At 47.4% G+C, this 26,416-nt stretch overlaps 1 protein-coding gene across 1 annotated transcript; it reads left to right on the top strand.

Annotated features, from left to right (window-relative positions):
* Positions 1-110: 110 nt before the first annotated feature.
* Positions 111-23,636, top strand: TSC22D2 (TSC22 domain family member 2). Its single transcript, XM_038145836.1, is given in 5 exon segments — positions 111-943; positions 945-2,662; positions 14,605-14,676; positions 21,273-21,324; positions 22,066-23,636. Coding segments are annotated over 5 exon segments (2,304 nt in total). The 5' UTR covers positions 111-691; the 3' UTR covers positions 22,276-23,636.
* The last annotated feature ends 2,780 nt before the right edge of the window (positions 23,637-26,416 follow it).

Here is a 26,416-nt window from a genome sequence, read left to right as displayed (position 1 = left end):
CCGCCATCTCCCGACCGTCCCCCGCAGGCCGCTCTCCCCCGCCACCCCCGCGCCGCGCCGCGCTGCTTTGCGCCGGGCCGTGACGTCACCCGCCGGGGGCGTGGCCACGTCGCTCCCAGGGTGCAGCGCACAAGTTGAGCCCCATCTTGGGCGAGAGGAGCCGCGGCCCTACCGCGCTCCGGCAGCTCCGGGGCCGGTGCAGCGCAGCGGCTCCGCCCGCCCGCGGCCGCCGAGCGCCGCTCCCCGGGCCGCCGCGGCGCCGGCACCCCGCCCGCGGCGGGGCTTTGCCCGTGGGGCGAGCCCGCGGGCCGGTTGCGAGCAGGATGCGCCTGGCGCTGGTCTCCAGGTAGAGCGCGGAGACAGCGGGGGTGGGACACGGGGCCGCCCGGGCCTCGCCCGGCCAGCGCGGGGCCCCTCGCGCGGGGCGGGCCGCGGGCCGCTGCTGCGGCCCGCAGGAAGCCGCGGGGCGCTCGGAGCGGCGGCAGGGAGGAGAAGGAGGCCCGGCCGCGGGAAGAGGGCTGCGGGTAGGGAGGAAGAGGAGGAGCCCCGCCGCCCCCCGCCCGCCGCAGGAAGCCGCCGGAGGATGTACGGTAGCGCCGGGGGCCCGGCCGGCACGCCGTGACAGCCCGCCCTAGCACCCCGCTCGCCTCGCCTCGCCGCGGCCGGCCGAGCCCCTTTCTGCGGAGGAAACATGTCCAAGATGCCGGCCAAGAAGAAGAGCTGCTTCCAGATCACCAGCGTGACCACGGCGCAGGTGGCCAGCAGCATCACCGAGGACACCGAGAGCCTGGATGACCCGGATGAGTCCCGCACCGAGGACGTGTCTTCTGAAATCTTTGATGTTTCCCGTGCCACCGACTACGGCCCCGAGGACGTCTGCGAGCGGAGCTCCTCCGAAGAGACTCTCAACAACGTGGGCGAGGCCGAAACTCCCAGCAGCGTCCTCTCCCAATCTCCTTTTGGACGGGCAGCTGGCTGTGGCTGCCGCTGGGGTGGCTGCAGGCCCCAACGGGGGGGCTGTGCCCAAAAGTTCGGCAGTGCCCCTGCCAGCTGTTGCTCCTGGCGCTGCTGTGGGGGGAGGCAGCAGTGCTCAGGCTGCCCTGCCCTCCACAGGGCCTTCTGCACCCACTGGCCCCGGGGCCATGTCTCAGACGGCGGCCGCTGCGTGCAGCTCACGCTTCAGGGTGATCAAGCTGGACCACGGTACTGGGGAGCCCTACAGGCGAGGCCGATGGACGTGTATGGAGTACTATGACCGGGACTCAGATGGTGCTGGTGTTCTGGGCAGGACTGGAGATTGCATTAGGCACAGCAGCACCTTCGAACAGGCAGCTCAAGAGAGGGACAGTGGCCTCGGTGCCACAGGAGGTTCTGTTGTGATCTCAGCTGTGCCAGCATCAGCCCATGGCCCCGATTCTATAGCTGACAGCTCCCTGGCTGCTGTGTCACAGCTGCTTCAGACAGAGAAAATGAACCAGTCCTCTCTACAGCAACCTAATTTTGTCATTGGGCAACAGCAACAGCCCGTAGGTGGGGCCGTGCCTCAGAGTACTGCTCAGCCTGTGTTTTCTGGGGCTTCGGGAGCAAGTCAGCAAATGATAGTGCCGCAGCAACCACAGCCACAGGTAAATCCACAGGGTGTTTCACAGGCTGGACCCAACGGGAAAGGCATGGCACCTCCAAATGTGACAGTAGGGCAGTCAAGCATTCCTGTGGCCCAGCAGCAGGTGCAGCAGGCAAACATACCAGTGACTCAGCCTCAGCAATTTGCTTATTCTCAGTCCCAGATTCCACCAGTGCATCTACTGCCGACGCAGCCTCCTGGGCAGGCTGAATACATGCAGCACATGACAATTATGCAGTCTCAAGGAGCTATTCAGCAGGCTACTACAAGCTCTGCTCCAAGTACTGTGGCCTCCAGCCTTCCTGTGGGGCAGGGGACGGGCCAGAGCCCCTCACCTGTGGGGGCGGCGGTGATGGGGGTGTCGGCGCAGCCCAGCGACGCGCTCGCACAGGGATCGGGGTTGTTGCAGAGTGGCCAGGCACAAGCCAGTCAGCCTGCCCTCCCGCAGCCGGGCGGCGTGGTGCAGCCAGGCCTCGGACATACGGGGATTGTGCAACAGAAATCTGTGACTCAGCATCCAATGGGGGGAAGCAGTCAAGTGTCGGGAATGCCTGGTGCTCCCCATGCTGTGGTCCCTGGAGTCCAGAGTGTGCCTGCGGTTGTGCCCGGTACAAGCGTGCCTAGCGCGTCCACCACCGCCTCTGCTGCTATGCCAAACGTCCCTGCGACGCTGGTCCAGTCCCAGCTGACAAGCCACCCTTCTGCCAGCAGAAGCACCGGCGCGGTCCAGTCCCAGCACGTTGGACACTCGATGATGCAAGGTGCGCCCAGCGCACCCGCCAGCCTGCCTCAGGCAAGCCTCGGGCAGTTCCCGACCCAGGCCCAGTCCTTGGTAGGCCAGATTGATGATACTAGAAGAAAATCGGAACCCCTACCTCAGCCACCACTTTCTCTTATAGCTGAAAATAAACCTCTTGTGAAGCCTCCCATTCCAGACACTCTAGCAAATCCTCTTCAGTTACCTGCAAGTACTCCAATGAACAGTCTTGCCAGCTCTGTTTTTGGCATATCCATTCCTGTTGATGGTGATGAAGACAGGTACGAATTATTTTATAATGCCATAAAAAAGAACTGTGTTTTTACAGGGAAAAAAGTCAACTTTCAAGTTATTGCCAAGTGTTTTCTGTGAATTCATATTTTCAGAAAGTCATGCTGAGGTTCACCTGGACTATATTTTTATTTTAAGAGCGCAAACCATAGCAAAGTATTTAGGCCAGTAATGAATTGCACTTGTTTTTTGCAGGGTGTGATCGTGATTACTTTTCTCACAAAATGGGGTACAAAGTATCCTGGAAGCTGCTTAATGCATGAATAGTATTTCCTCTTCCAAATCAGAAGACTGAAAGCTGTCTTTCTGTAGCCAGTGGCTCAGGATGTGAGAAGGGCTGTTCCCTCATTTTTCCTGAGTGCATTATAAAGCACTTCAGTTTGGGTTAAAGTGACCCTGTATTGCGGTGTTAAATCTGTGTGGTGCTATCTCAGGGCTTTTAACACAGACTCTTCATTTTTACCCTGCTGTGGAGTAACGCTTTATAGTGTCAGTGAGTAAGGGAAGTGCTTGCACTTGTGTGTGGATTTGTGTGCAAATCCGTATGCAGGGAGAGCTCTGCAGAGAATGGTCCTTTGTGCTGAGAAAACAGACACTACTTGGGCAAAGATGTGGACACGGTGGGAAGTACAACCTTGCAGTGAGTTTTTTTAAGTTGGAAAGTAATTTGGAACTATGGCTTGTAACAGAGGGGTGTGGTGTGAGCAGACTCCTGAGAGGGCCTGAGAGAGGGAGTGGGTGTGTGGCTGCTGTTCCCATGGACACGTCAGACTGCTCTGGAGGCCAAACCACTTGATTGACTTCTTTGAGGGAAAAAGAATCAAGAATGTTGGAGCACTGAATTTAAGTCCCAACACTTACTGTCAGAATTGCTGCAGTTTGGAGGAAGGGAATACTTGTGTGTTACCTGTTTTTAAAAACAGGCATTAGGCCATTATGAGCAGATCTTGTGGTGAATTTCTCTGTAAGTCTTCTCTCGCCTTGAGACAGCACCAGACATTAAGATGACACAGTCAGTGTTGCTTTGAGCATGTTTTAGTGAAGCAGCTGTGTCTGTGGAGTTGGGGTGCAGTGGATGGAGGGAGCACCTCGAGGTGGGTGTTAGGAGAGTTCAGGCTGCTGGTTTAATGCGGGCCTGTGCTCGCTGGAGGCTGACGCTGTGTCTGAGAAAGAACTGCTCTGCTTTTCTGCAAGGAAAAGCTGTGGTTTGGAAACCTGTGCTGGTTTTCAGTCAAGTGGTAAAGGACTGACTGAAAGTTTAAAATTTACTTGCAGTTTGCCTACCTTAAGAGGACTGCTAATCTGGCTGACAAAGTGCCTTGTGCAAATAAGGCTCCATTTCAAGCTGGTGGGTTCTTTCCATAGCTCAGTGTTTTTTGAGAAGACAATTTGTCTGATGTTTAATGATTCTGTTGATTCAAGAATCAGAAAGAAAGGAATGCATTTTGCATTTGTTTTCCATAGCTTCTAATACTTAATATAAATTGTGGTTAATACTTAATATAAATTGTGGTAATGAACATGATTATCTGTGACAACTGAATAACTTCTGTGTAAAGACAGAGAAAAACTTATCCTGCTTATTCAAATTAGGGGCATCTAACTTAGTGTGGCACTCCAGCAGGTCAGTTCTTGGTGCTCTTACCAGAACAGTGATTCTTAAAGTTAATTTTCTAGTTTAGTCCTTGAACTTGCAATGTTGCAGTGGTGCTTTACATGGTGTTCATGTCTAAAGAGACTCTTTCAGACACTTTGCCATGAGAGCTATGAGTAAGAAATGGAAATGGGGTGTGAATGCAGTCTCTTTGGTAGGCCATGCTGTAGTGTTCAGTAGGGGAACGAATGTCTGGTTATCAGTGAAGGAGTGCCTGTGTGTCGTTTGTCAGCTTCTGCACTGGGTGATAAAACTGCCGTGTGCTGGCTTGTCAGAAAGCCAGGAGCACAGTTATGGTGTGAGAGTCTTTCCCAGCTGGGAAGGTGATTCTGGTAAGCCATGAAACTCACCTTAAAAAGACCTAGACCTCATACATAACGTAGGAGAAGGTACAGAGACAGTAGATGAAAGGTTATTCTTTGCTCCCCTCAAACATTAGCCTGACTTCCACTGGCTTCAGACAGAGAAAGGTGAGAACGAAAACCTAGCAGCTTGTTAAAGCTGTTTTACCTCTTGTTTTTTATTTGCTTTACACTCTGAGAAGGCTTTATTGTAAAACTGTCTCCTGCTTGTCTGCTGTTCTATTCTTGCTCCTGCTTTTTTCCTCTTTCCAGCCATTTAAATTGTGCTGCCACTCCCATGGGCTTTGCCCAGCTGCCTTATCTCCTGGAATCAGTGGTGAAATAGTTAATGAAGACCTTCAAGTGTCATTAATAGGCTGGGGGTTGACACTGATGAAGCTATTAAAGCACAAAGGGAGCTGATACATCATGAGTCACGGTTTGTGCTGGCAGGTCCAGGAAGCTAGCGCACAGCTCAGTTCACAGAGGTTACTTGGTGGTCATAGAAGCTATAAACCTGTGGAAAGCATTTTTCTCTTTGTCTTTCACGCTGTAAATGTGTAACATTCCCAGAAAGGGGGTTCAGTGCGGAGGCAGGTATCTATGTTTCTTCTGGCACCTTCAGTTATGCTTCAATATTTGCATGTACTTGAAGCTTCACAGACTTGTGTAGATCATTCTCCTGCAGTCATCTTCTAAACCAGTGACTCATCAAGGAGTAGTGTATAGCTCTCAATACCCTGGATTTGCCTGGAAAGTCACCATTCTGAATGTGAAGAGGAGCTGTTTTAAAGGTAAAATAGTTAAGATGGAAATTCTTTGAAAGCAGCATGTCGGTAATACAGTAAACCTGATGTAAAAAGTTGATCAGTTAATGTATTTCTGAAATTATTTTTTTATTACTCCTATCTTATAGTCTGCTGTTTTAAATTAAACAGCATCTAAGGTTATTAGGGGTGGAGGTGATCTAGCCTGATAGATAAAGAGGACTATGTTTATAGATTACTTTCTTCCAAGCCATTGCTCAAAGACTTTTAATTTCCTGTTCCCATAGCCCAGTACACTTTGACAGTAGTCTGTGAAAATCTGTGGTTTCTTGCATTGACCTGATGAATAGTGAAGAATCAATTAATTGGAAAATCTTCTCTGGGGGAGGAGAAAGGGTGGATGGGTGGTCCAAAAGAATGAAAAAGAAAAAAGTCTTCAGTGTGTCACACCTTCCTTGAAAAGCAAAGCCAGTATTTCAGTTGATGTGTCCAAATTGCTAAGCTCTTAAAAAGAAAAAATGGTTGTGTGAAAATTATGAAATGTTTACAGCATAAGACATTTTCCTCTAAATGTGGCTGCAAATAAAGTAAACTGGAGCAGTATTAAAGGATGGAGGAACTAGTACTGGTACTGAGGCAGATGTGGGTCTTGCTGCCTCAGACTAGGAGCCTGAAAAATACTAATTGTGTAAAAACTTATTAGAACTAGGTCTCAAAATTGCTCTGACTCTTCTTTTGTTGGACTTCAGCACTAGTACTAATTATTTTGAAGGGAGGGCAGTTAAGAGCACCTGAGAGGGTTTTGGTATCAGTGTGTGTCAAGTTCTCTGCCTGCCCTTATGTCCATGTATACACAAATTTGTAATTGACAAGCAGAATATTTCATCTGGCTTAATAAATTTATTTTGGCTCTTGGGGGAAAAGAAATACGTGGCTTCTGTTAAAAGAATGTTACTGAGAAAGCTTGTTCAAACCTCCTACATGTTTGGCAGACTTTTGGGGCAAAATATTACTGGGGCTGTTGGAAAAGGCGCAGCGTATAGATCATTTTCCAGAGATAACTGCCCGGCTTGAGCTGTTCCGGCAGTATTCCAGGAACACTGATGAATGGCTGCAATTGTGAGCTGTCAGCCATGGCAGCTGAGCTGCTGAGAACCCGATTGTGCCGGGCTCTCCGCAGCGTGGCTGCGAGCTCCGCTAAACCACCTATTTGTGTGGAGCACTAGCTGCTGGGAGAACCGCGCTGTTGAGACCATGTTCATCGTGGAAGGACAGCACTGGGCATGGGATCACTTAAGTATTGCCCTAGATGCGAATTTTATTGTGCTGCTAAAGAAAAAGTAAGCTTTCTGCAAGTACGTGCCAGTACGTGATACTTGAATCGCGTTAGTTCGCAGTGTTATCCCGTTCTTCACCCTGCTCATAAACTTTGTAGAGGTCTGAGCTCTCCTACAGCTGCAGACTTGTTCTCAGCTCGCCTGCTGAAGGCCCGTGTTTGTGTGTGTGTGCAAGCAGGTGGGAACGAAGCCTGGACAGCCACGCTCCAGAGCCTGGAGAGCCTTTGGTTTCACGGACAGTTCAGAAACTGAGCTGGGACTTCTGGTGTGGCAGCTCATGGCAGCAAACGATGGTTAATGCTAAGAAACTCCAGTTGGTTGTGTTCACTGCTTGCTGTACTTTCTATAACAAAAATTACCAAAGGTAACTGCAGCACTGCATGTGTTTTTGCGTGGTAGAAAGTCTATCGTGCCGTGCAGTCAGTTTTAGAGTGGTGCAAGATAGCTAAACAAAACTCTGGTTACTTGTTTGACAGTGCTGTTTCCCAGTTTAAACATTCAAATGCCTTTGTTAAGGAGGAGTCAGTATATTCTTAAAATTAATGAGGTACAGGTGTTTCAGATGAGAGAGTTACTAAAAGGAGGAAATGAGGAAAGTAGTTGAAAGAAATTCACAGTGATACTGTTCAGGTTGTTTCAAAGACTGTAGTGCCCAGCCCTGACTGGAGAGGTTCCCTGTACCTCAGACTCCCGAGTGTTGTGCTCGGCTGCTGGGGGTTAGTTTTTTCCTCATCTCCTGCAGAAGATGTTCCGTAGCTGATTTCTGAGTGCTGTCTGTATGACAGAAATAACAGCATATGTTTTATGGAAGCTATTTTAAGCTTCTTGTTAAAAGATGAATATTGAAGTATTTGGATGTTTTGAAAGGCAGGACTACCAAACTGCTCTCAGACACCAGAAGGGCTGAAAGTTCTCTGAGGCTGCATTTTTATGGGAGCTGCTGATAATTTTTCTGACTTCAGGTGACACTATAGTAAAGAGGAGTTGCTCCCTGTTACTCTACTGGATATTGGAATTATCAGCCTGTCCAGTGTTGAGGCTGTATGTTAATTTTCCTGCTTAAAAGCTGGCAATTAGCAGATTCTGTTGCTCAGGAGAAGTGCAAACCTTGTTTGTGCTTTATGTGTCAGCAACGATTCCTTAAGAAACTTCTGTGAGACTCCTGCTAAAGTACATCTGGATGGTTCTGTTCAGTAAATCTAGATTGTCAGGCACAGGTGTCTGCTTTTATTCCTATATTTGACAAAGTATAAAGATAGAAGTATTTATAGTAAGTGCTAAAGCCATTGTCTTCTGAGAAGATTCTCCAGACATAAGAGGTCACTGGAAGTGCAGAGTAAGGTTGTACTTTCATTCCTCTTGAAAATTACTCCATCTTTAAACTTCACACTTCATAAATATGAGTGTGTATTAAGTGCCAGGAAATCTTTGCCTTATGGGATAGTCTATTTTCACTCAGGCAGGGCAGGTGAATTACTTGGCCTCATGAAGGACAGCTGTATGCTTGTCTTAATTTTCTTTGTCAGTCAAGGGAAAATGAGTCCAAGAGCGTGTATATCTGCTCTCCCTTTGAAGCTATGAAGGATGCATTTGGATCGTGCCAGCCTGTTGGGTGCTTTGGTCAGTGCAGAGAGAAGGCAGAAATATGGATTAGTGCCCTGAGAGGTGTCAGCTGTCAGTCGCACTGACAGCTGCTGGGATTGCCTGGTGCCTGTTAAAGGCTGCAGAGGGAGTGGGGATCTGGGCACAGCCCTGCAGGTGTGGCCTCAGCAGGGCTGAGGGGAGGGGAGGGATCCCCTCCCTCCACCTGCTGGACTTTGCCCTGTGCAGCCCAGGGTAGCAGTCACCCCTCTGCAGGGAGGGCAGAGTCCTGACCTGCTTCTCTGGGAGGGGATGAGTGTGGCGGGTGTGTGAGCTTGCAGGGGAGGAGTCTAGATTGGATAGGAGATGAGATACTGCTTTCAGTGGAGTATCTGAAGCTTTTGCAGCCATCTCAAGCAGATTTAATGTCCAGTAGAGGATGGGGTGGTCAGAAATTAGGGTTAAAAATCCCTGCTTGCTTCTCCATCAAGTTACTTTGGCTATTTTTGTAGGGGTGTGGATGAGTTCCTGGGAATGTCTCCTATGTAGAACACTCTTTGGTGGGTGCAAGGCCTGTAAATACCTTGACCAACCCTACAAATGCATTTTTAACAATGTGTAAACCAAGTGGTGAGCACTCGGTGACAGCACAGGCTGGCCTGAAACTTGAGTGGTAGAGAGTTTGTAAATGGTGTGGGAAGGCAGACAGATTTATAATATATTGTGTTAAAAAAAAAAAAAAAAAGGGCCATACGTGGCCTAGGATCTAATATCTTTTCTTTAAAGCCAAATGTGTAATTTGAAACGTTTGCTCACACATGCATTCCTGACCATCATCACATGAGTAGGACAGGTGGGATTTGTCTGAGTCTGCTTGAGACTCTTTTATCCACTCATTTTTCCCCCCCACAGATACTGAAATGTTTTGTTGTCAAAAAACAGAGCCATTTGTATTTATAGATGACTGAAATAGCTGAAAGTGTTGTCACTGCAACTTAGTGAGAGAAAAAAAATCTCATTTTAGTGCAGGTTTGTTTGAGGATGAGTATTCAAGCCCTGTTCAACTATGCCGGGCCACTTTCACCAGAAATCACAGGAAGCTTTCTCTTCATCACTGTGTTTGAGAAAACAAAGTTTTGTGGGCATCACACGCAGCAGGAGCCTGATCATCTTCGGTAACATGTTCATACATACAAATACATGCCTTTTCTTTACCAGCCATGCTGTATAAAAGTCAACAATTTTGAGGGGTTTTGCAGATTTTTGGATCTATAATGCAATACTAGCAAATGTGGATATTTTTATTTTTATTTTCTTTTTATTTCATAAATGCTGAATTTATTATTTTGCTCTCTCCTTTATACCAGCATATCAGGGTCTGCTGGGTAGGAGCACTCAGAGCTTGCTCTCTTGAATGGATGGGGTAATTTGCAGGAGAGTATATAGTATATACTGATATTCTTTGGTAGGTATCAGTAGATGCCAGAGGGCTCCACTCCATATGAAGTGGAGTTCAAGGTGTTTGTTGAGACCATGGGTATTATTTTCAGTAAGACTTTGTTTGGTTTTGTTTTGTTTTGTTTGTTTTTTTAACTTTTCTCAGTTCGTTCAAATGTGGATAATATTGCTGAATTTTTTATGGCTTTTCTTGAAAGCTACTTGATAGAGGCAAGTATTAAATAGTCATACTAGAATTCACTATTTGAACTCTTCAGCAAAGCTCCTTCAGAATTAGTGTCTGGTTATGACCCAGTATAGGTAATAATGAAACATTTATTATTATTTTTTTGTTATTTATTAAAATCACATAATTACATAAAACAAGTAATAACCTTGGTAGGGTTTGGAAAATATTCCTGGTATTGTTTTTAAATACTCAAGCCCACCCAGAGCAGGGGAAGGTTGATGCCAATGTTTCAACAGACCAGGTAAGTGATCAGTGAAACGCCTCTGCCAGACTTCATACTCTGTGTTGTTGAGACTGTTGTCTGTATTTCCTTCTCCTTAGAGACTTCTGGTCACTGCAGGAAAATATTTGCCAAAATTTTCTTTTGAGAGCAAGGTGAAGAAGTATAGGCTACTGCTTTTGGTTTATCCGGTGAAGATCAGTTCCCTGCGGTGTGCTTTCTCTATGCTGTTACAGTATTTTTGTTCTGTGGTAGCGTGTGAAACCCCTTTAAATCCATTGTGCTGTTTGAGAGCCACTGTCCCAAAAACTGTCATGTGGGTTGGTCATTGAGCCAGCCTTTCCTCTTACCTGTGGCTAGAACGCACCTAAAACTGGGTGTTAAAGCTCTGAATTCTTGCTGGTCTTCTAGGGTGTGTACAGCAAATAATGGCTTCAAGGAGCTGCATGAACAGAATATGCAGTTAAACACATCACTTCAGAGCTTGAGATGTTATTTTTCTTCATTTTGCATTGACTCCCCCACATTTAGTCCCTGTTAGTTTTCTCCTGCAAAGCTTTGTGCTCCAGTTACTGTTCTGTAGATTGAGTCTTATGAAAGAAAGCTAATTCAAAGTTGCTGCTTCTTTAAATAGAAAGTGCTAAAAATAAAGTGAAACATCTTTTACAAGGAGAAGGATAGAGAAGGAATTCTGTTACTAGTGTAAACATAATCTCAAAATGCTGTAAGCTATGCTGTGAGTTTCTTGATAAACTGTGATCAAGTGATCATCAAATCCCTCATCCAGATGAACCCTGCCAAGTGCAGCAATTTTGAGAGCAGCTGTAATCAGTGCCCATTGCAGGTCATAGTCACTACCCCAGTAAACAGCCTTTTGTTACCAACAAAAATGTCACACAAGGTGGCATTAAAAGCTCAACTCATTTTATGACATGGTCACATCTCCTGTGGCTTTCTATACGAGACCTGTTAATTGTTCTCAGAGGGAATTACGGCTGAAGTGAGCTTCTGTAAAGGTCACCCATGTGTGCTTGCCTCTGTCTGGGTTGTGAATATGTGCTTCTGTTCTTCTTTGGTTTTCCTTAGAGGTATTGAGCGTGGATTGTCTGACCTGTTGTGCTCATGTTCTTCAAAGACAGGTGGTTAGGCCTTTTGGATGTTTTGCATCATTCCTGTTCTCAAACCTAAAGAAAATAACTCAGTGAGGTTGAGAGAGAACTGTCTGAGGTGGAAATAATTTATTATTGGGAAAAAAGTGCTATTTTACAGGTGTTGTTCTTGTTGCCCTCGGTTTCTGAGGCTGGCCAGTAGTCGAAGGTTGGAGCTCGTTCATGAGCAATGGTGTCACTATTCCTTTCAAAGGAAGCAGCTGGTGAAAAGGCATCTGTGCGGCAGCCGCTGTATGTCGGGCTGATACCCGGTCCAAAGCTGTATCACTGCTTGAACCAAAAGGCATTTATCTGTGTGCTTGATGATGTGCCAGCTTTCACAGGCATGGTTTCTAGCAAACAGAGCCTTCAAGGATGAAGTTTGTATTTGGCATATTGTCCTGATGAATGGCAGTGGGAAGATACACTTCCAGCAGTGACGTGAGACTTGGGATGAGGTCTAGGCTTCCCTTTTAAAGGGACAGCTTGATGTCCTGGGCATTCAGAGAACTGAGTAAGTGCTCCGTCTTCAAATTTGGATCAAATTTTCTGTTGCATGAAAACTGTTCTTAGAAACAAGAGTGTGGGAGCGAGTTGTGAATATTGGCATTCATGAGCTTTTAAAGGACATAAATGCAGTATGTGTTGTAGGACCTGTTTAGAGAGACAAGTGGCTAAAAACGCCTCTATGAGATACACTTCAAATGTTTAGGTGTACTAAGCTGGGAATGAAATTCAGCCCGTGTACCCCTGGGGATACCTGGTCTCTCTCACCAGAGATGGAGGAGGAGAAGTTCTGGAGTACCTTCTGTGGAAGGTGCTTGCTATTTCTGTGGGTCAGCATCTGGGACGTTTCTGTCCTGTGTGGCTCTCAGTTCCTCTGTATCAATCTGCCAAGGACTGGGACTGAGTTCTGACCTCAGACCTGGCGTTCTGCCGGGGAAGAGACACAGGCAGTCTGCTTTTCTGGTCCAGGCTGTCCCTGCCTTCACTTAGGGCAGCGTTAGCAGGACTTGTGGGGCTCCAGCTGTGGCACAGCAGCAGCAGGCTGGGCTTTAGTGCTCCTGTAAGCTGTTTTCTCAGTTGTTTGTTCAAACAGAAAGGCATCTTAGTCGTTCTCTAACCTTTCACTGTTTCTTATGGTTAAACTAGATACCTCAGCAGTCTGAAACTCAGTCATATTAGTTCAGATCTGCATGTGAGGCATCATTCATGATGCCTCTGTGGATTTGCTTTTCCTGTTTAGGTACACACACCCCCATTAATTATTTTTAAAATATGTAGCTGTGGAGTAGAAAAGATTCTCTTACTTGTCTGAAGTAATGCAAAAGCAATTTCAACAGTAGGGGTTACAAATGAGAATCTAATATGGAAAGTTTGTCCATATCTTTTCGGATGCTTGCTTAAAAACAGTACACAAATACATAGCATAGAGTGTATCAGTATAAAAATAGACTATATGGAATACATGCTGTGTGGTTATAAACCACTTTTTATACCTAACAGTAGCAACATGGCTTTATATGCTACAAGTAAATTTATCTTGGAAGTTAAATGACTTTCTATTTACAGCCTCATTCCGAGGAAGGGACTGTACATGCTCCTGACAGCTGCATGAGAAAGAAGAGCCCGGGCCTTGCTTTCAGCAAAGGAGTGCTCTCTTGATCTGCAGATGCCAGTTGTTTTCCACATGTGAAGTCCTATTACACAAGTGTCCTTTAGCTATTGTGTTGCTCTTCCTGTAATTATTTGTTGAGTTGTGTGCAGTGCTTCTTAGGAGAATGTGGATATTACCAGCATAGGAGGATGGTGTTTATCAGTTTCGATCAAGCAACTGCTGTAACAGGTTTTAAGCTAAATTCCAGACTCGTGTGAATTTTTTTTTTGAAGGGTACAGTGCTGAAGGTGGGAAAAGGAGTGACAGACACTTTAAACCCAGACACTTCCTGATCATTGCTGATACACAAATATCACGATCCTTCCAAGATTTTTGGTATACACCTGCCATGAGAATCGAATTACTTCTGATAGTGTTTTGCTATGGTGCTGCTTCTGTGATGCTTTTATTTTATGTGATTTTTATTATGCAGTAATTGTATTTCAGTTGAAATAATTAACTTGAAGACAGTTGTTCTTAGAAATACTCTTGCCAGAAACTTAGGAAAGGGATTGATACCTGTGCTTCCAGTGTGATATAAACTTCTCATTTTAAAACAGATTCTAAAAGGAATTTGAACACATGCTTGCATTTCTGAAGCTCTTTCAGCAAGGCTGTTGCATTTGTCTCTAGGGCTGGTGTAGCTCTGCTCACATGAGGATGAGCAGTTTGAAGAAGGCGGTTTCCAGGCTTCAGAATAACTCTGCTGCAGCCGCTGGCAGCAGAGAACTGTGTGCTGCATCCAGTGTCCAGTTTACAACAAACGTTCAGCTGAGCCTTTGGAGCAGTGCCATTTCCTACCTGCACTGTCAGTGTGGTGGCCATGGTGGGGCTGAGGCGGGAGGGTCAGGCTGCCTCAGGGCGCTGGAATGGGGCTGCAGTGTGGGGTTTTCAGCAAGGGGGCTGTGCTCTGGGCTTGTGCTGTGAGAGCACTCTGCTGGCTGCATGGCCAGGGCCTCCATCAGCCCTGGCCCTGCTGCACCTCGGCAAGGGGAACGTTCCATTTTTCATTTCTAGCTGGATCTGTTTCTCAGTTGTAACTTGATCTGTCGTAGTTTGAATGTGGCATATTGAGCTCTGACTTCCAGGTCCCCTTGGAGGAATCGTCTGTGTTGAGTATAAAGGAGGAGGTTAAGAAGGATGGAAACACTGTGTACTGTGTGCAGAGGTAGTCTGGGGCATACCAAAAATGGGAAAGGTGTCTCTTGGGTTTAGGTGTGTTTGGCATTAGGGTGGTGGTCAGCTAAACTATACGGTGTTGCCAGCAGGATGGGAGATGTCTTATTGTTGGCCTTACAGTCTCATCTTTGTACAGGAGCAGCTTGATATAGCCTGAAAATCCATAGGGCTGGAGAATTACTATTTAGTTTTGGATTCTTGTGTCCTTAATGCAAACCCATAGAAACAGTAGGGCCTTTCAGACATTAGTTTACCTGTCTGGACAGCTAATTCAATTTGTAATGCAGGTTGAATTAAGAGAGTTGGTATTTTTATTACGTACCCATTTTCAATATGTCTGTCTGATTCTTGGATCTCATAGGAATCCGTCAACTGCATTCTACCAAGCGTTCCATTTCAACAAGTTACAGGAGTCAAAGACCACCTGGGATAGGTATGGATGCTTGAGTATGGAATGCATACATGCTGAGGTATGCATGAACTGCTTTGCACTATGCAAGTTTCTCATTGTTTTTGTTTGCACACAACTGCTGCCTGTGTTCAGAACTCCATATTGGGCTTCTGCAGTTTGAAGAGGTGAAAGCGGTCATGGAAGTGAAGTGTTTGTTCTGAAACATGCAACTAAACTCTGAAATATGACATGACTTTTTTTCTTCCTCCTTCCATTATGCATGTATCATACATGGTGTGTAAGCTCAGAGTTTAATGCTAGTCAGCTCCTAGGCGACCTTGGCCTAAGTATTCAGTTTCCTTTTCCAAAAGAGGAAACTTTGGCATTGAGTCCTGTATCAGAAAACACATCGTGAAAATATCAGGTTTAAATACAATTTTGGCAAAGTTAAGATATTTATATCTTTAAACCAGGAAAAAAAAAAGCTTTCTGGTTTACTTTCATTCTGCTCAAGTAAAGCTGGATGGGGAACATAGGTGAACTGTGACAAGGACAAAGTAAATCTCCAAGGTTAGCATTGAACTCACGGTGAGAAACTGCAGTGAAGTGCAACAGAGTCTTATCTGGCATGGATAGGACTTGAGAGAGGTGCATTACTAATTCATCAGTAGCTGCAAACTGTTTCTCTCCTGTGATTTTGAGGGATTTTTTTTGTCAGCATTAAGTCAAAGTCCTAGTGATGATGTGATTTAATGCCTTGTGCTGCTCTGGCTTGTCAAAACTTCTGCTTAACAAGCTGTGTAGAATGTAAATTTTGTTTGGCTGTTGAAGTATTGATAACCATTTCGTCACTGTGCTGGCTGTATTTGACTTGAAAGGCTTCTCAACTTGCACAGCTCAACTGAATCCTTTAAAGTTTGCTTGGCAACACTTTGTATACTGCACAATGATGAAGGTTATAAGTAATGCTAAGTGTTCTGCTCTTTCTTTAAAAATCATTTTGTATTGCTGGGGTGCTGGCATTAAGCTCAGTTTCAAAGCACATCTTCCTTTTTCAGCAGTAAGTTGGACGAATTTGTTTTTGCTTCAAGCTCTGGATGATGCCACTTCCCTGTATTTATGGAACAGAGTTGGTATTTAGGTTTCAAGGACTTTGTTATTTCACTGGAACGAACTTCAGGGCTTAGAATACACATTTGGTTTGTAGACTAAAAGGTCACTTTGTGGTCTAGCCTTTAGCTGTTTCTCTATTTTCATGCCTCAAAATAAGTCTTAAGATGAGGAAGCTAATTCAAAAAACCCCAACATCAAATAATGAATTATTAAGATGGAGGCTTCACAAATCTGACGTTTATGTACAATGCCTGAAGCAAATGCTGGAAATGTGGGATATAGAACATTAAATTCAGGTAGGAGAATGTAAATGGTTGCCTTTAAAATAACCTTGCATCTTTGCCAGTGAACTCTTTGTGGTAAAACCAAGGGTTTGTGAGAACATAGAATGCAATTCATGAGGGTTGATGCATGTTTTAAACTTATAATCCATTCAAATTCCAGAGTCTTTGACAGGATTTTGCAGGTTTTGCATTTATACCCCAGTTACTGGATTTTAAGGTCACACTAGGCAGCTTTCCTTCACTGGATGACTGAAACTGAGAAGCTGTCAGCTATAAACCTGCAGTGAAAGCTGGTGGAGGGAGCACCAGGGCCATCAGTGAGCAGTGCAGCCGGTGGTGGGAGCCCTTGCAGGATGGAGCTGGGCAGGACACAGCAGGGGCTCTAGCAACAACATGGGGGGTCTTCTTTTTGTCGTCTCTGGTTTGGGAAAGAAAAATGGCTGCTGTGACAACAATAAACCTATGTGACTTCCTTAGAATCCCTTTGTTTGCCCATCACAAAATGTGGGGGTTGACACACTGCAGAGCACCAGGACCATGCTAGCAGTGAGCTCTTAATTACATTTTGCAGTTCTTTCAGAAGTACTTTGTGCACCTGAGGGGCTTGACTTAGGAGACTTCAGGGTAAACAGAAAATCCTTCTGTGTAATTCTAGTATTTTTTCTAACAAATATGGATTATCCCCCTATGAGTAGCTGTCTCTGGGGTCCCGCTGAAGTCAGCAGAGATAGACACATGATACTGCAATAGAGAACTAGAGATTGCTGAATTGCTTCAGTGAATAGAAACTATTTTATTTTTCACCAATGCACTGTGGCAGGAAGAGTGCCTGGTGACGCTCAGACCAGTAAGTGTTAGGGAGACACTGTTGTTACTGACACACTAGCAGGGATGTGTTCATGCACAGTGCTTGCATAGGTGTTGCTGAAGGCACGTCTCATGTGTTAGTTTTTTTCAAATGATGTGATTTAAGAAGGGAAATAGTGGCTTCTTGGCATGTTCATGCGCGTCTGGGTGATTGCTCTTCTGGGCCTGGGTTGTCTTTGCACAGTAAAGGTGCCATACCAGCTTTAGGTGGGTCTGCCTAAAGCACAGACGTTATTGGTAATCTTGAATTTAAAGTAGTAGGATTTATGTGTCCATTGCATTTATGTGTGAAGCATTAAGCCTTCAAAATATAAATGAACTCATCAAGTGTGTGTGGGAACTCCTGAGGTGGTGAATTCACTGCCTCAGGTTGTCACACATTCTCACATGGCTTTGACAAAGAACAATAATGGAAGTCTGCAGTACTCGCACAGATCCTCTTTCCAGGCTGGGTAGGTGATTGGGTTGCTTGGGATGCTATCATTATAAAATCTCTTTATGGGATGGAGGCTAATTAAATAGACCTTAACCCTTTCAAGAATAGGAAAGATTTCTCTGGAGAGACTGAATAGCTCAACCAGTGGTAAGACAGTAGCTCATAAATGAGAAAACGATGAGGGGAAGGAATAAATGACCACAGGGCTGGAGCTCCAGCCTGCCCAGTGTGGCAGCACTGCCCTGGGCACCTGCCAGCCCGGGCACATGGTAGTTAGTGGCTGTTATCAAGTGTTCCAGGCACAGCAGTGAGGTGATAAGAGCAGTGTGGCAGCAGTGAGAGCACAGAGTGGCCACTAACAAGCAGTGGGCTCTAACAGACTCAGGCAAGCAAGCCCGTGGCAAGCACAGGAGCTTCCAGGCAATAGCTGCACAGAAGGAACAGCTATCCATTCAATCTAGAACATCCCAGTCAAGTCTGTCCTTACCTCAAACCTTCCAAGCCCATGTTGGGTGCCAAAAAGGGCTGTCTTGGTTTGATCCTGCTGGCACTAAGCCCCACGCAGCCACTCGCTCAGCTGCCCCTCCTCCCAGAATGGCAAAAGTGAGAGAACTTGTCACTTGAGATAAAGGCAATTTAATAGGTAAAGCAAAAGCCACCGAGATTTTTTTAAAACATCAAAATGAGGATTTCTCTGACAAAATGGGGTTTTGTCTACCTGGTGACTATCCATCTCTAGGAATGGCAAACTGTGCTTGGGGCATCTTTGATGTTTTTGCTGACTGTAAATCTCGCCGTGTACCTTGTGGGCTTCAGTGTGAACTTGGTGTACCAGTATGACATCTTTTTGGGTAGAGCCTTCATGGACATGACCTTAACTGGGAGGTCCAAGTCAAAATGAAGTGTGCCGTGTTCAGTGTACCTGTTTAATACCTCTTGAGCTGCAGAAGCTCAGTGTGGGATGGGGGTTTTGCTGTTAAAAGCAGTATTTCATGCCTAATGCACCCCTTCATCTGCCCTGTAGTACTCGATGTGGATTGTTTTGCAGTTTTGACAATAATTGTCAGACTTCTGTAGCTCTTGGAGCAATCAGTGATTGGTCTTTTTTTACAAGAGCTAAATGGTGCCTTTCCTCTTCTAATTGCAGGATTTGCAAGTTGAGGCATTGGCTCTACAGTGGATGGTGCACTCACAGAATGTGTCAGACTCTCACTCCATTCAGTCATCCAAAAAGACTTGTTTAAGGGATATTTTGGGTTTCTTCCTGGCCTTTTCATAAGGACTGGATATGTCATTCTGCAGCCATGGGATAAAATATTTTTATGCAAACTGGAATTTGATGTCAAGAGTTTAGGATTTGAGAAAAATACACAAAATTTTAAGATGTGGCAGCGCATTTGGAGTTTCCCATGAGAGCAGCTGTCACTGGAGGGCTCTGCTCATGAATGTCCCACAGGAGCTGCTTGGTGTTGGGGGCACTGTCAGATAAATAAAGAATAAAGAACAAAATCATGTGGGAATTGTGCTACCATAACATCTAACTCTCATCTGCTTTTAGCCAGTGACATGAAGTGTAGTCAGCTGGTTTTATCCTGATGGCAAACTGGGGCACCCGGTGTCAGTGTGGAGCTTCTCCCGCGTGGGTGGGCGGGGGTCTGCGTGGTGCCAGCCTCTGCCTGCTGGAGTTGGGCCCTGGGATGTGTACAGGGAGCAGGGCTGGAATCCACACTCAGCATCTCAGTCTTAGCGCAGCTGCTCTGGGGATGAGGGCAGCAGGAACATGGTGAAGTAGTGTATAAAGATGCTTTTAGAGCTGTCAGCACTGTGGTGTCATGCCGAGTGCGGGGTGTGTGGTAAAGCAGCAGTTTCCCTGGCTCATCCCAGTCACACTGCAGGGAGGGACAGCTCCTACAGCCACCCAACAGGCAGAGGGGAGCTCAGAGCACAGCGGGCACAGGGAAGGTGCCTCTGCAGTATGCCACGTACCTACAGCTCTTGGGGAGGCTGAGGGAAGGCTGCCTGTCCTCATGGAGCGCTTGAATGCTTTTACTTGGAGTCATGTAGTGGGGTTTGTTGTTTTAAATAATCACACTACAAAGTAGCTGAAACAGGGATAGAAGAACAAAGTTCTAGTCTCAAGTTTGACTAGATGGGTAGTGACAAAAGTTGTATGGTTGTGGTGCAGAGATGGGGAGGTAGATCCCACTGCCGAATGTGCAGTTTGCTTTAATTGTTCTTCTCTTGTTGTTACCTCTTCAGAGCTGCCTCATCTGACCTGCAGAGTGGTGTCCATGAAGGACTGTGAGAGGACATGGAGTCTTGGGGATTTTGTGGTTCATGAGCACAGATACTTCTGACAGTGTCAGATGAGTCTGATATATGTTAACTCAACATGGAAAGGCATACTTCCCTTGGCATGAGTTATAAATAGCTTTTATTCTGAGGAGGTTTACCATAGATAGGGTTTGGAAGAGGCTGAGAAGACAGTGAGAGATTGGAACAATTTTTTTCTGAAATGCGTATTCAGTGCTTTTGGTTTGGGTTTCAAGATTGGTTCAGTAGAAGTAGAGGCTGTTATCCCCCAGTCTGCAAACCTGATGCCATCCACTTGTAAAAGCCCAGTTCTAGTGCTGGAGGTTCTGTGGGAGCCCTTAAAATTAACTTCTCTGACCAGTATCACTTTTCAGGAGCTGAGCAGTGTTTCTGGTCTGTGACTGCTGAGCACATTGTCATACTATTTGTAAAAATCCTTGAGTGATTTTCTTTCTTAACGCTTGGTTTTGGTGAGTTGCACGATTCCAGAGAGGCGAGTTTTCCAGCATGACTGCTACCCTTGCATTTTCCCTGTGTTAACTCTACTAACAGTGGCTGCACACTGCTGATAGCCATGTCCGTGGCTGGGAGTGTTATCAGCAGCTCTCACTGCTGGGGCTGTCGCAGCCCAGGAGCTACTGTCTGTGTCAGAGCGGGGCTGGGTGGCAAATGGGACCCCTGAGACCTGGGTGGGAGGTGGCTGCTGCGGGCTGCAGCCCTGTGTGCCCTGGGGAGAGCCACAGCTCCTCTGTGAGCAGAGAGACCAGACTGTGGGGAGAGCAGGACGAATTCCCGACTCCAGAGCTGCGAGTGAGGGACTGGCTTCTGTGCCTGTGGCGTGACTTGGAGACAGACCCTGGCTGTTGAGGGCTGGATTTCTGTCACGCAGGATTCACAGATCCCAGTCTGGGATGCTGTTGGCGCAGTGAACAGCATCCTCACAGTGAGCTGAGGTGTGCTGGTGGACGTCCTGCACCCGTGTGTCTGTGGAACAGGCCTGGCCCAGCTGAGACTGTTTTGTCAGCTGTCAGACAGGATCCAGGGAGAATTCCTGGGGCACGAAGTGGCTGCAGGCTCAGGGCTCTGGTGGTGTCTCGCCCTCCTGCTGGTTGCTGCCACAGCTGCAGGGGCAGTGCTGCGCCAGGAGCTCCTTACCTGGAAGGTGGACTCAAGTGAGTCCAGAGCACAGGTATTAAAACAGGATTTTTTTCTTCATTGCTTCATTGCAAAACAGTTTGGAAGAAATAACGCTAGTGGTAAGAATCCAATGAATATCCCATGAATTTTTGTTTCCCTCAGTGAAGAAAGCTGGTAAATGAGGCCAGGAATCAAAGCAGTTGATTTACTGTTTATTCTGATGCATTTTTATGGTTATGGGTGTCATAAGCCCAGTATGACAAGGTATAAACTGAAGGAGCAGTGTTTCTTGTGAGTCACAACTATACTGGGCAACTGGGTGGGGTGAGGGCTGGGAGGGACATGGGACACCCCCTATGAGTGTATCCTGGATTCTTGACTCTAAGCCTCAGCCTTCCAGTGCCAGCATGGTCCAGGAGTCCTGCGGGTGCACAGTTTTACCTGTGTGATGCAATAACACTCACAGAGTTTTCTCATTGTGTTTACAGTGCGTCTGGTGCAAGTGTTGTTGCCATTGACAACAAAATAGAACAGGCAATGGTAAGTAAAATAGAAGTTGTTATTTCTAATGGGATTAATCACTCAACATAAGTTTCCTGCTGTATTGCTTTTCTGTGAGGCTGGGATATCCCTCCAGGTGGGTCAGACTGAGAGCGTCAGTTGAAAAAAGGATTTTCTCTACCATCTATGAATGGCCACAAACCATTATTGCTTTTACTGTTGGCCCAGAAATGTTTTTCAGTTAATTTTCTTAACAAATTGCTGTGAACAAGGTGATTGAACTTGAAACTGATTGCTGAAAATAGAGTGCATATTTCAGTCTGTTACTCTAGCCAAGTTCATTACTAGTTTTTCTGGAAGGTCAGGTACATCCTTAACGTGCTGCTCAGCTTCAGTTAGAGGATTTTTGCTTCTGATGCTGTAAAAGCTGGCTCTCACACACCTCAGCGATGGGCCTGTGTACCACAGACCCATACCCCCAGGCAGGTCACAGCATCAGAGCCGGTGCTTTCCCTCTGAGGAGCTGGGGCGTCATTCTTCTCCTTGGCTTCCATGGAACTGAAGGGACTGGAGTGCTGGAGTCAAAGCTTTTCATATCAGGCCCACTTCACGTAAGGGCTGGGTTATTTGTGCTCAAAGGCTGATTTATTCATAAATTTTTGGTGGTGAGTGCTTTTTTCCTCAGGCTTACTGCAGTGAAAGCAGTAACAGTAAGTTCTGGGGCTGGGGTGAAGGAAATTGTTCTTTCCCGTGGTGTAACTGTCCACTTGCTCTTCGCAGGATCTAGTGAAAAGCCATTTGATGTATGCAGTGAGAGAAGAAGTGGAAGTTCTGAAGGAACAAATAAAAGAATTAGTTGAAAGAAACTCTTTACTTGAACGAGAAAATGCACTGTTAAAATCCCTTTCCAACAACGATCAGTTATCGCAGCTGTCGAGCCAGCAGGCCGCCCCCAGCAGCTCCTCGCAGCCCAACGTGTCCTCGGCGTGAGCCCGTGCCGTGCCACCGCTGCCTCGCCCCGGGGGCAGCTGCTTCTCCCGCGTGTTTGGCCTTTTCAGTATTAGACAATCACCCTCCGGAGCCGCCCGCCGCGGGAGCCAGAGCAGCCCCGCAGCCTGCAGCCCCTGCAGCCCGGGCTCGTCCCCTGGGCTCAGGAGGGAGGTCTGTCACAGCTTGGGTGGCTCCCCGAGGTTCCCATTGCTCCTGGGTTGCTTTGAGCCTTGCTGTCTGGTAAGGAGCAGCAATTCCTCTTCAGAGCCACTGTTCTTTTCATATAAGTAACATTTGCCTATGTTAGTTTCATTTATTTGTTTTATTTATTACAGGGCTGCTATTTTCATAATGTACATGAACAATGTCACAGAACTTTTGAATTTTTTTTTAATAAACGTCTGTATGGGTAAAATGATAGGTGGGATTGCGTTAATAGATACAATGTCTAGGCAATAATTGAACAAAGAATCCTGGCATATTTCTAACACTAATGGCAATTGACCTTTGGTATTTATTTACGGTAGTAAAGATCCAGCTTGAATGTAAATTTTGTATAGAGTGTAAGTATGAAGACCATAGTGCATCTGTACAGGTAGTCACCAGTCCTTGTGATATAATAAATAAGTGATGGGCTATTTTGATGAAGAAAACTTTGCTCATTTCTGTTTCTACTTTTTAATAGAGAGAAGGGGGCCATGATTCCTCTGCTTTTTGACATTTCGTTTTTGGTTTGGTTTTTTGGGTGGGAATAAAAAGCTGTGAAATTGTTCAACCTACTTTGTAACCAAAGAAGCAAAGCTGTATAATTGAGTTGGTTGTTGGTTTTTTGTTTTGTTGGTTTTTTTTTTATAATGCACATTCTTTATGTATTTTTATTTAGTGTTTTCTCATTCACAACTTTCTTTGCTGTCTCGCATGATCTGCATGACCTGTAATCTTTGAACCACTTCCGTACCTCATGTTTTTATCCAGCACTCTTAGTGTAATATGTACTAGTCTGTGAACAATGTCAATAAAGAGAAAGAACAGCTGGTGTTGGTGGAGCTAAGCTAGTGTGCTAGGCACTAGTTGTTAAAACAAATAAATGAAGTGAGCCATCTTTTGTTCATTTAAAATGGTGTTTTGAATTTCGTATGCAGAAAACGTTTTGTTACATTGCAGATTTAATGTATTTAATAAATGCAACATGCAGATTAAATGCAGTGTATACTGAGTATTTAAATTAAAAATGTACATTTCATAAATACAGTTTCAAAAAAGACCATCATTTGTGTAAACTAATGCAGTGTGTCAAATTGATGTACAAATATATATATATATTTTAACACATTTTCTGAAATTAAACCAGTTTTGTTGAATTTTTTGGCTGTAGATGTTGTTGCAGTGTAATTAAACTCAGTAGCTCTTTTCTGAACAAAGTGGAGAAAAGCAGTGTCAGCGAGGCAGTGACAGAGCAGTGCCAGGGTTACCACTTTCAGACTGGTTTCTTCTCTTCCAGGAGAAGCATCTTCTGATGCTGTCAGTGGCTGCCCTAGGGGTTTGGGTTTGCACTGATAGCTCTAAATAAACATCTGGGCCTGCTGAGTCACTACTGTGAGTGTCTGCTTCGGTACCTGAGCCCTGAGCAGGTTAGCGCTGCTCAGGTTTGTGCCTGAGGTACACCGGAGGAAACATTGGGAACTGCAGGTTTTGGTGTCTTCAGATCTCAAAGGAGTGTCCGTGTCCTGGAAAGCGAGAAGCATCTCCTCCTGGTAAGCATCAGTTCAGCACAGTTCAAACAAGCCCTGTGTTGTGTGCTTATTGAAAAGTTCTGGCTAAAGTAACACCAAAATGATCTTTCCATAGGTGTGGATTGGTGTTTCCTGCCTGCTGCACCCCTGTGCTGTGAGCACTGCTGGGAGACTTCAGTGCACGCAGGTTAGAAAGCAAAATACTCCAGTAGCTGTGTGTGTTTCCTCTGCAGGGTGCTCAGTCGTTCACTCCAGCTGCACAGTGAGGATGATGCTGGTAAAGCAAGAAAAAGGACATGGGGGATATCTGGGAACAAGTGTCCCTCAGGTGAGTAGCTGATTAAAATTTCTCAGAGGATACTCTGTGCCTGTCAGTTCACTTTTGAGTGAAACTGAACAGAGACAACTTTCCTGCCTCAGGTGGTCACTGTTTTTCTGCTGGGAGCAGAGGAGGGGCTCTGCTCCCCTGGGCATGCCTGTTCCTCTGTGTGTGTGAGCTGGGAGGCACTGACGGGCACATCCTGCACACCGGGAGCTGCAGAGGAGCGGCTCTGCTCCCCTGGGCATGCCTGTTCCTCTGTGTGAGCTGGGAGGCAGTGATGGAGCATCCTGCACACCGGGAGCTGCAGAGGAGCGGCTCTGCTCCCCTGGGCATGCCTGTTCCTCTGTATGAGCTGGGAGGGAGTGACGGGCACATCCTGCACACCGGGAGCGGCTCTGCTCCCCTGGGCATGCCTGTTCCTCTGTGTGTGAGCTGGGAGGGAGTGACGGGCACATCCTGCACACCGGGAGCTGCTCTGCTCCCCTGGGCATGCCTGTTCCTCTGTGTGAGCTGGGAGGCAGTGATGGAGCATCCTGCACACCGGGAGCTGCAGAGGAGCTGCTCTGCTCCCCTGGGCATGCCTGTTCCTCTGTGTGTGAGCTGGGAGGCAGTGATGGGCATCCTGCACACCGGGAGCTGCAGAGGCGCTTTCTCTGAAAGCAAGAAGCATTTAGTGAATCTGGAAAAGGGGATGAAACAAAGATTGAAGTGCTCCTGTTTGAAAGCGTTTGCTTTGCTCTGCTCCTGTCAGGTTCGTTTTGGGGGTTTGTGTTTAGTTTTTTCACGTAGAGATGAGCTGTATTCAGGTCTGGACAGCGGCTGGGCTTGTGAGAGCCCTCTGAACTGGCAGAAAGGGTCTGGGGATGCTGCGGGCTCTTCTCGAGAGGCTGCGTGAGGAAAAGGAGCAGCAGTTCTCACCGTGAGAGTGCCGTGGGGGCAGTAGATGTGCGGCTGCCGCTGGCTCGGTGCCGCCGGCCCGGCTCGGTGCCGTGGCCCGTCCTTGTCCCGCCGGGGCGGCTCCCGCCGCTGTCCCGGGGCCAGCTGCCTGGGGGAGCCGGCTCTCCAGAGCAGCTGCGGGTGCTCCAACGCGTGTCTACGACATTGTTCCGTAGCTTTGGTACAAAGAGAAGGGATTCAGCTGCGGCGTCCACGCAGCGTGTGCTTTGGCAGGGGTTGGGAGCGGGCTGCGTGTCCCAGAGCGGTCTGAATGCGCTGAGGCTGGGCAGAGCTGGCTGCGAGCCAGGCCCGGCGTCTCAGACCGGACGTGACAGAAGATGCGGGGAAAAGCCACGGAGACACCGGAGGCTGCGGAGGAAATGCCTATTGAGGAGAGCTTCACGGCCGCGGCCCGGGCTCAGAGGGGAGCGTGTGCGGGAGGCTGGCACAGCAGTGAGGCGGCTCCGGAGCAGGTGAGCACAGAGCAGCACGGACCCTTCTCCCGGCTGCAGCACCGGCCCTTCCCCCGGCCCTTCCCCCGGCCCTTCCCCGCCTCACGCCGGCGGCTCCGCCCGTGGCGCAGCGGGACCTGCGGGGGCCGTGGCGGCCGCGGGGCGGCGCTGTGGAGCGGGGCGGGGCTGTCCCCGGCCCGCCCCGGTCCCGTTCCCGTTTCCATTCGCGTTCCCGTTCTCATTCCCGTTCCCGGTCCCGTTTCCATTCGCGTTCCCGTTCTCATTCCCGTTCCCGGTCCCGTTTCCATTCCCGTTTCCGTTCTCATTCCCGTTCCCGTTCCCGTTTCCATTCGCGTTCCCGTTCTCATTCCCGTTCCCGGTCCCGTTTCCATTCGTGTTCCCGGTCCCGCTCCCTGTCCCGTTTCCGTTCATTTCCATTCGCGTTCCCATTCCCGTTCTCGTTCCCGGTCCCGTTCTCTTTCCCGGTCCCGCCCGTCTTCCCAGCCCAGGATCCGCTGCCCCGGGCCGGTTCCCCGTCGCTCGGCCCTCGCTCCGTCCCTGCCAGCGCCGCTGCCGCCGCCTGTCCCGGGCTCCCGCCGTGTCCCCTCTCCCGTGCGCGGCCGCGGGCCCTGCGCTGCTGTTGTCGCAGGCGCGGCTCCGGCCGCTGCCGGGTCCCCTCGGTGCTGCGGGCGGGACAC

Source organism: Motacilla alba, chromosome 9 (genome assembly GCF_015832195.1).
Source record: "Motacilla alba alba isolate MOTALB_02 chromosome 9, Motacilla_alba_V1.0_pri, whole genome shotgun sequence".
Lineage (NCBI taxonomy): Eukaryota > Metazoa > Chordata > Aves > Passeriformes > Motacillidae > Motacilla > Motacilla alba.
The sequence above is the reverse complement of the archived record's forward strand: the minus strand, read 5'-3'. Positions and strand labels throughout refer to the sequence as shown.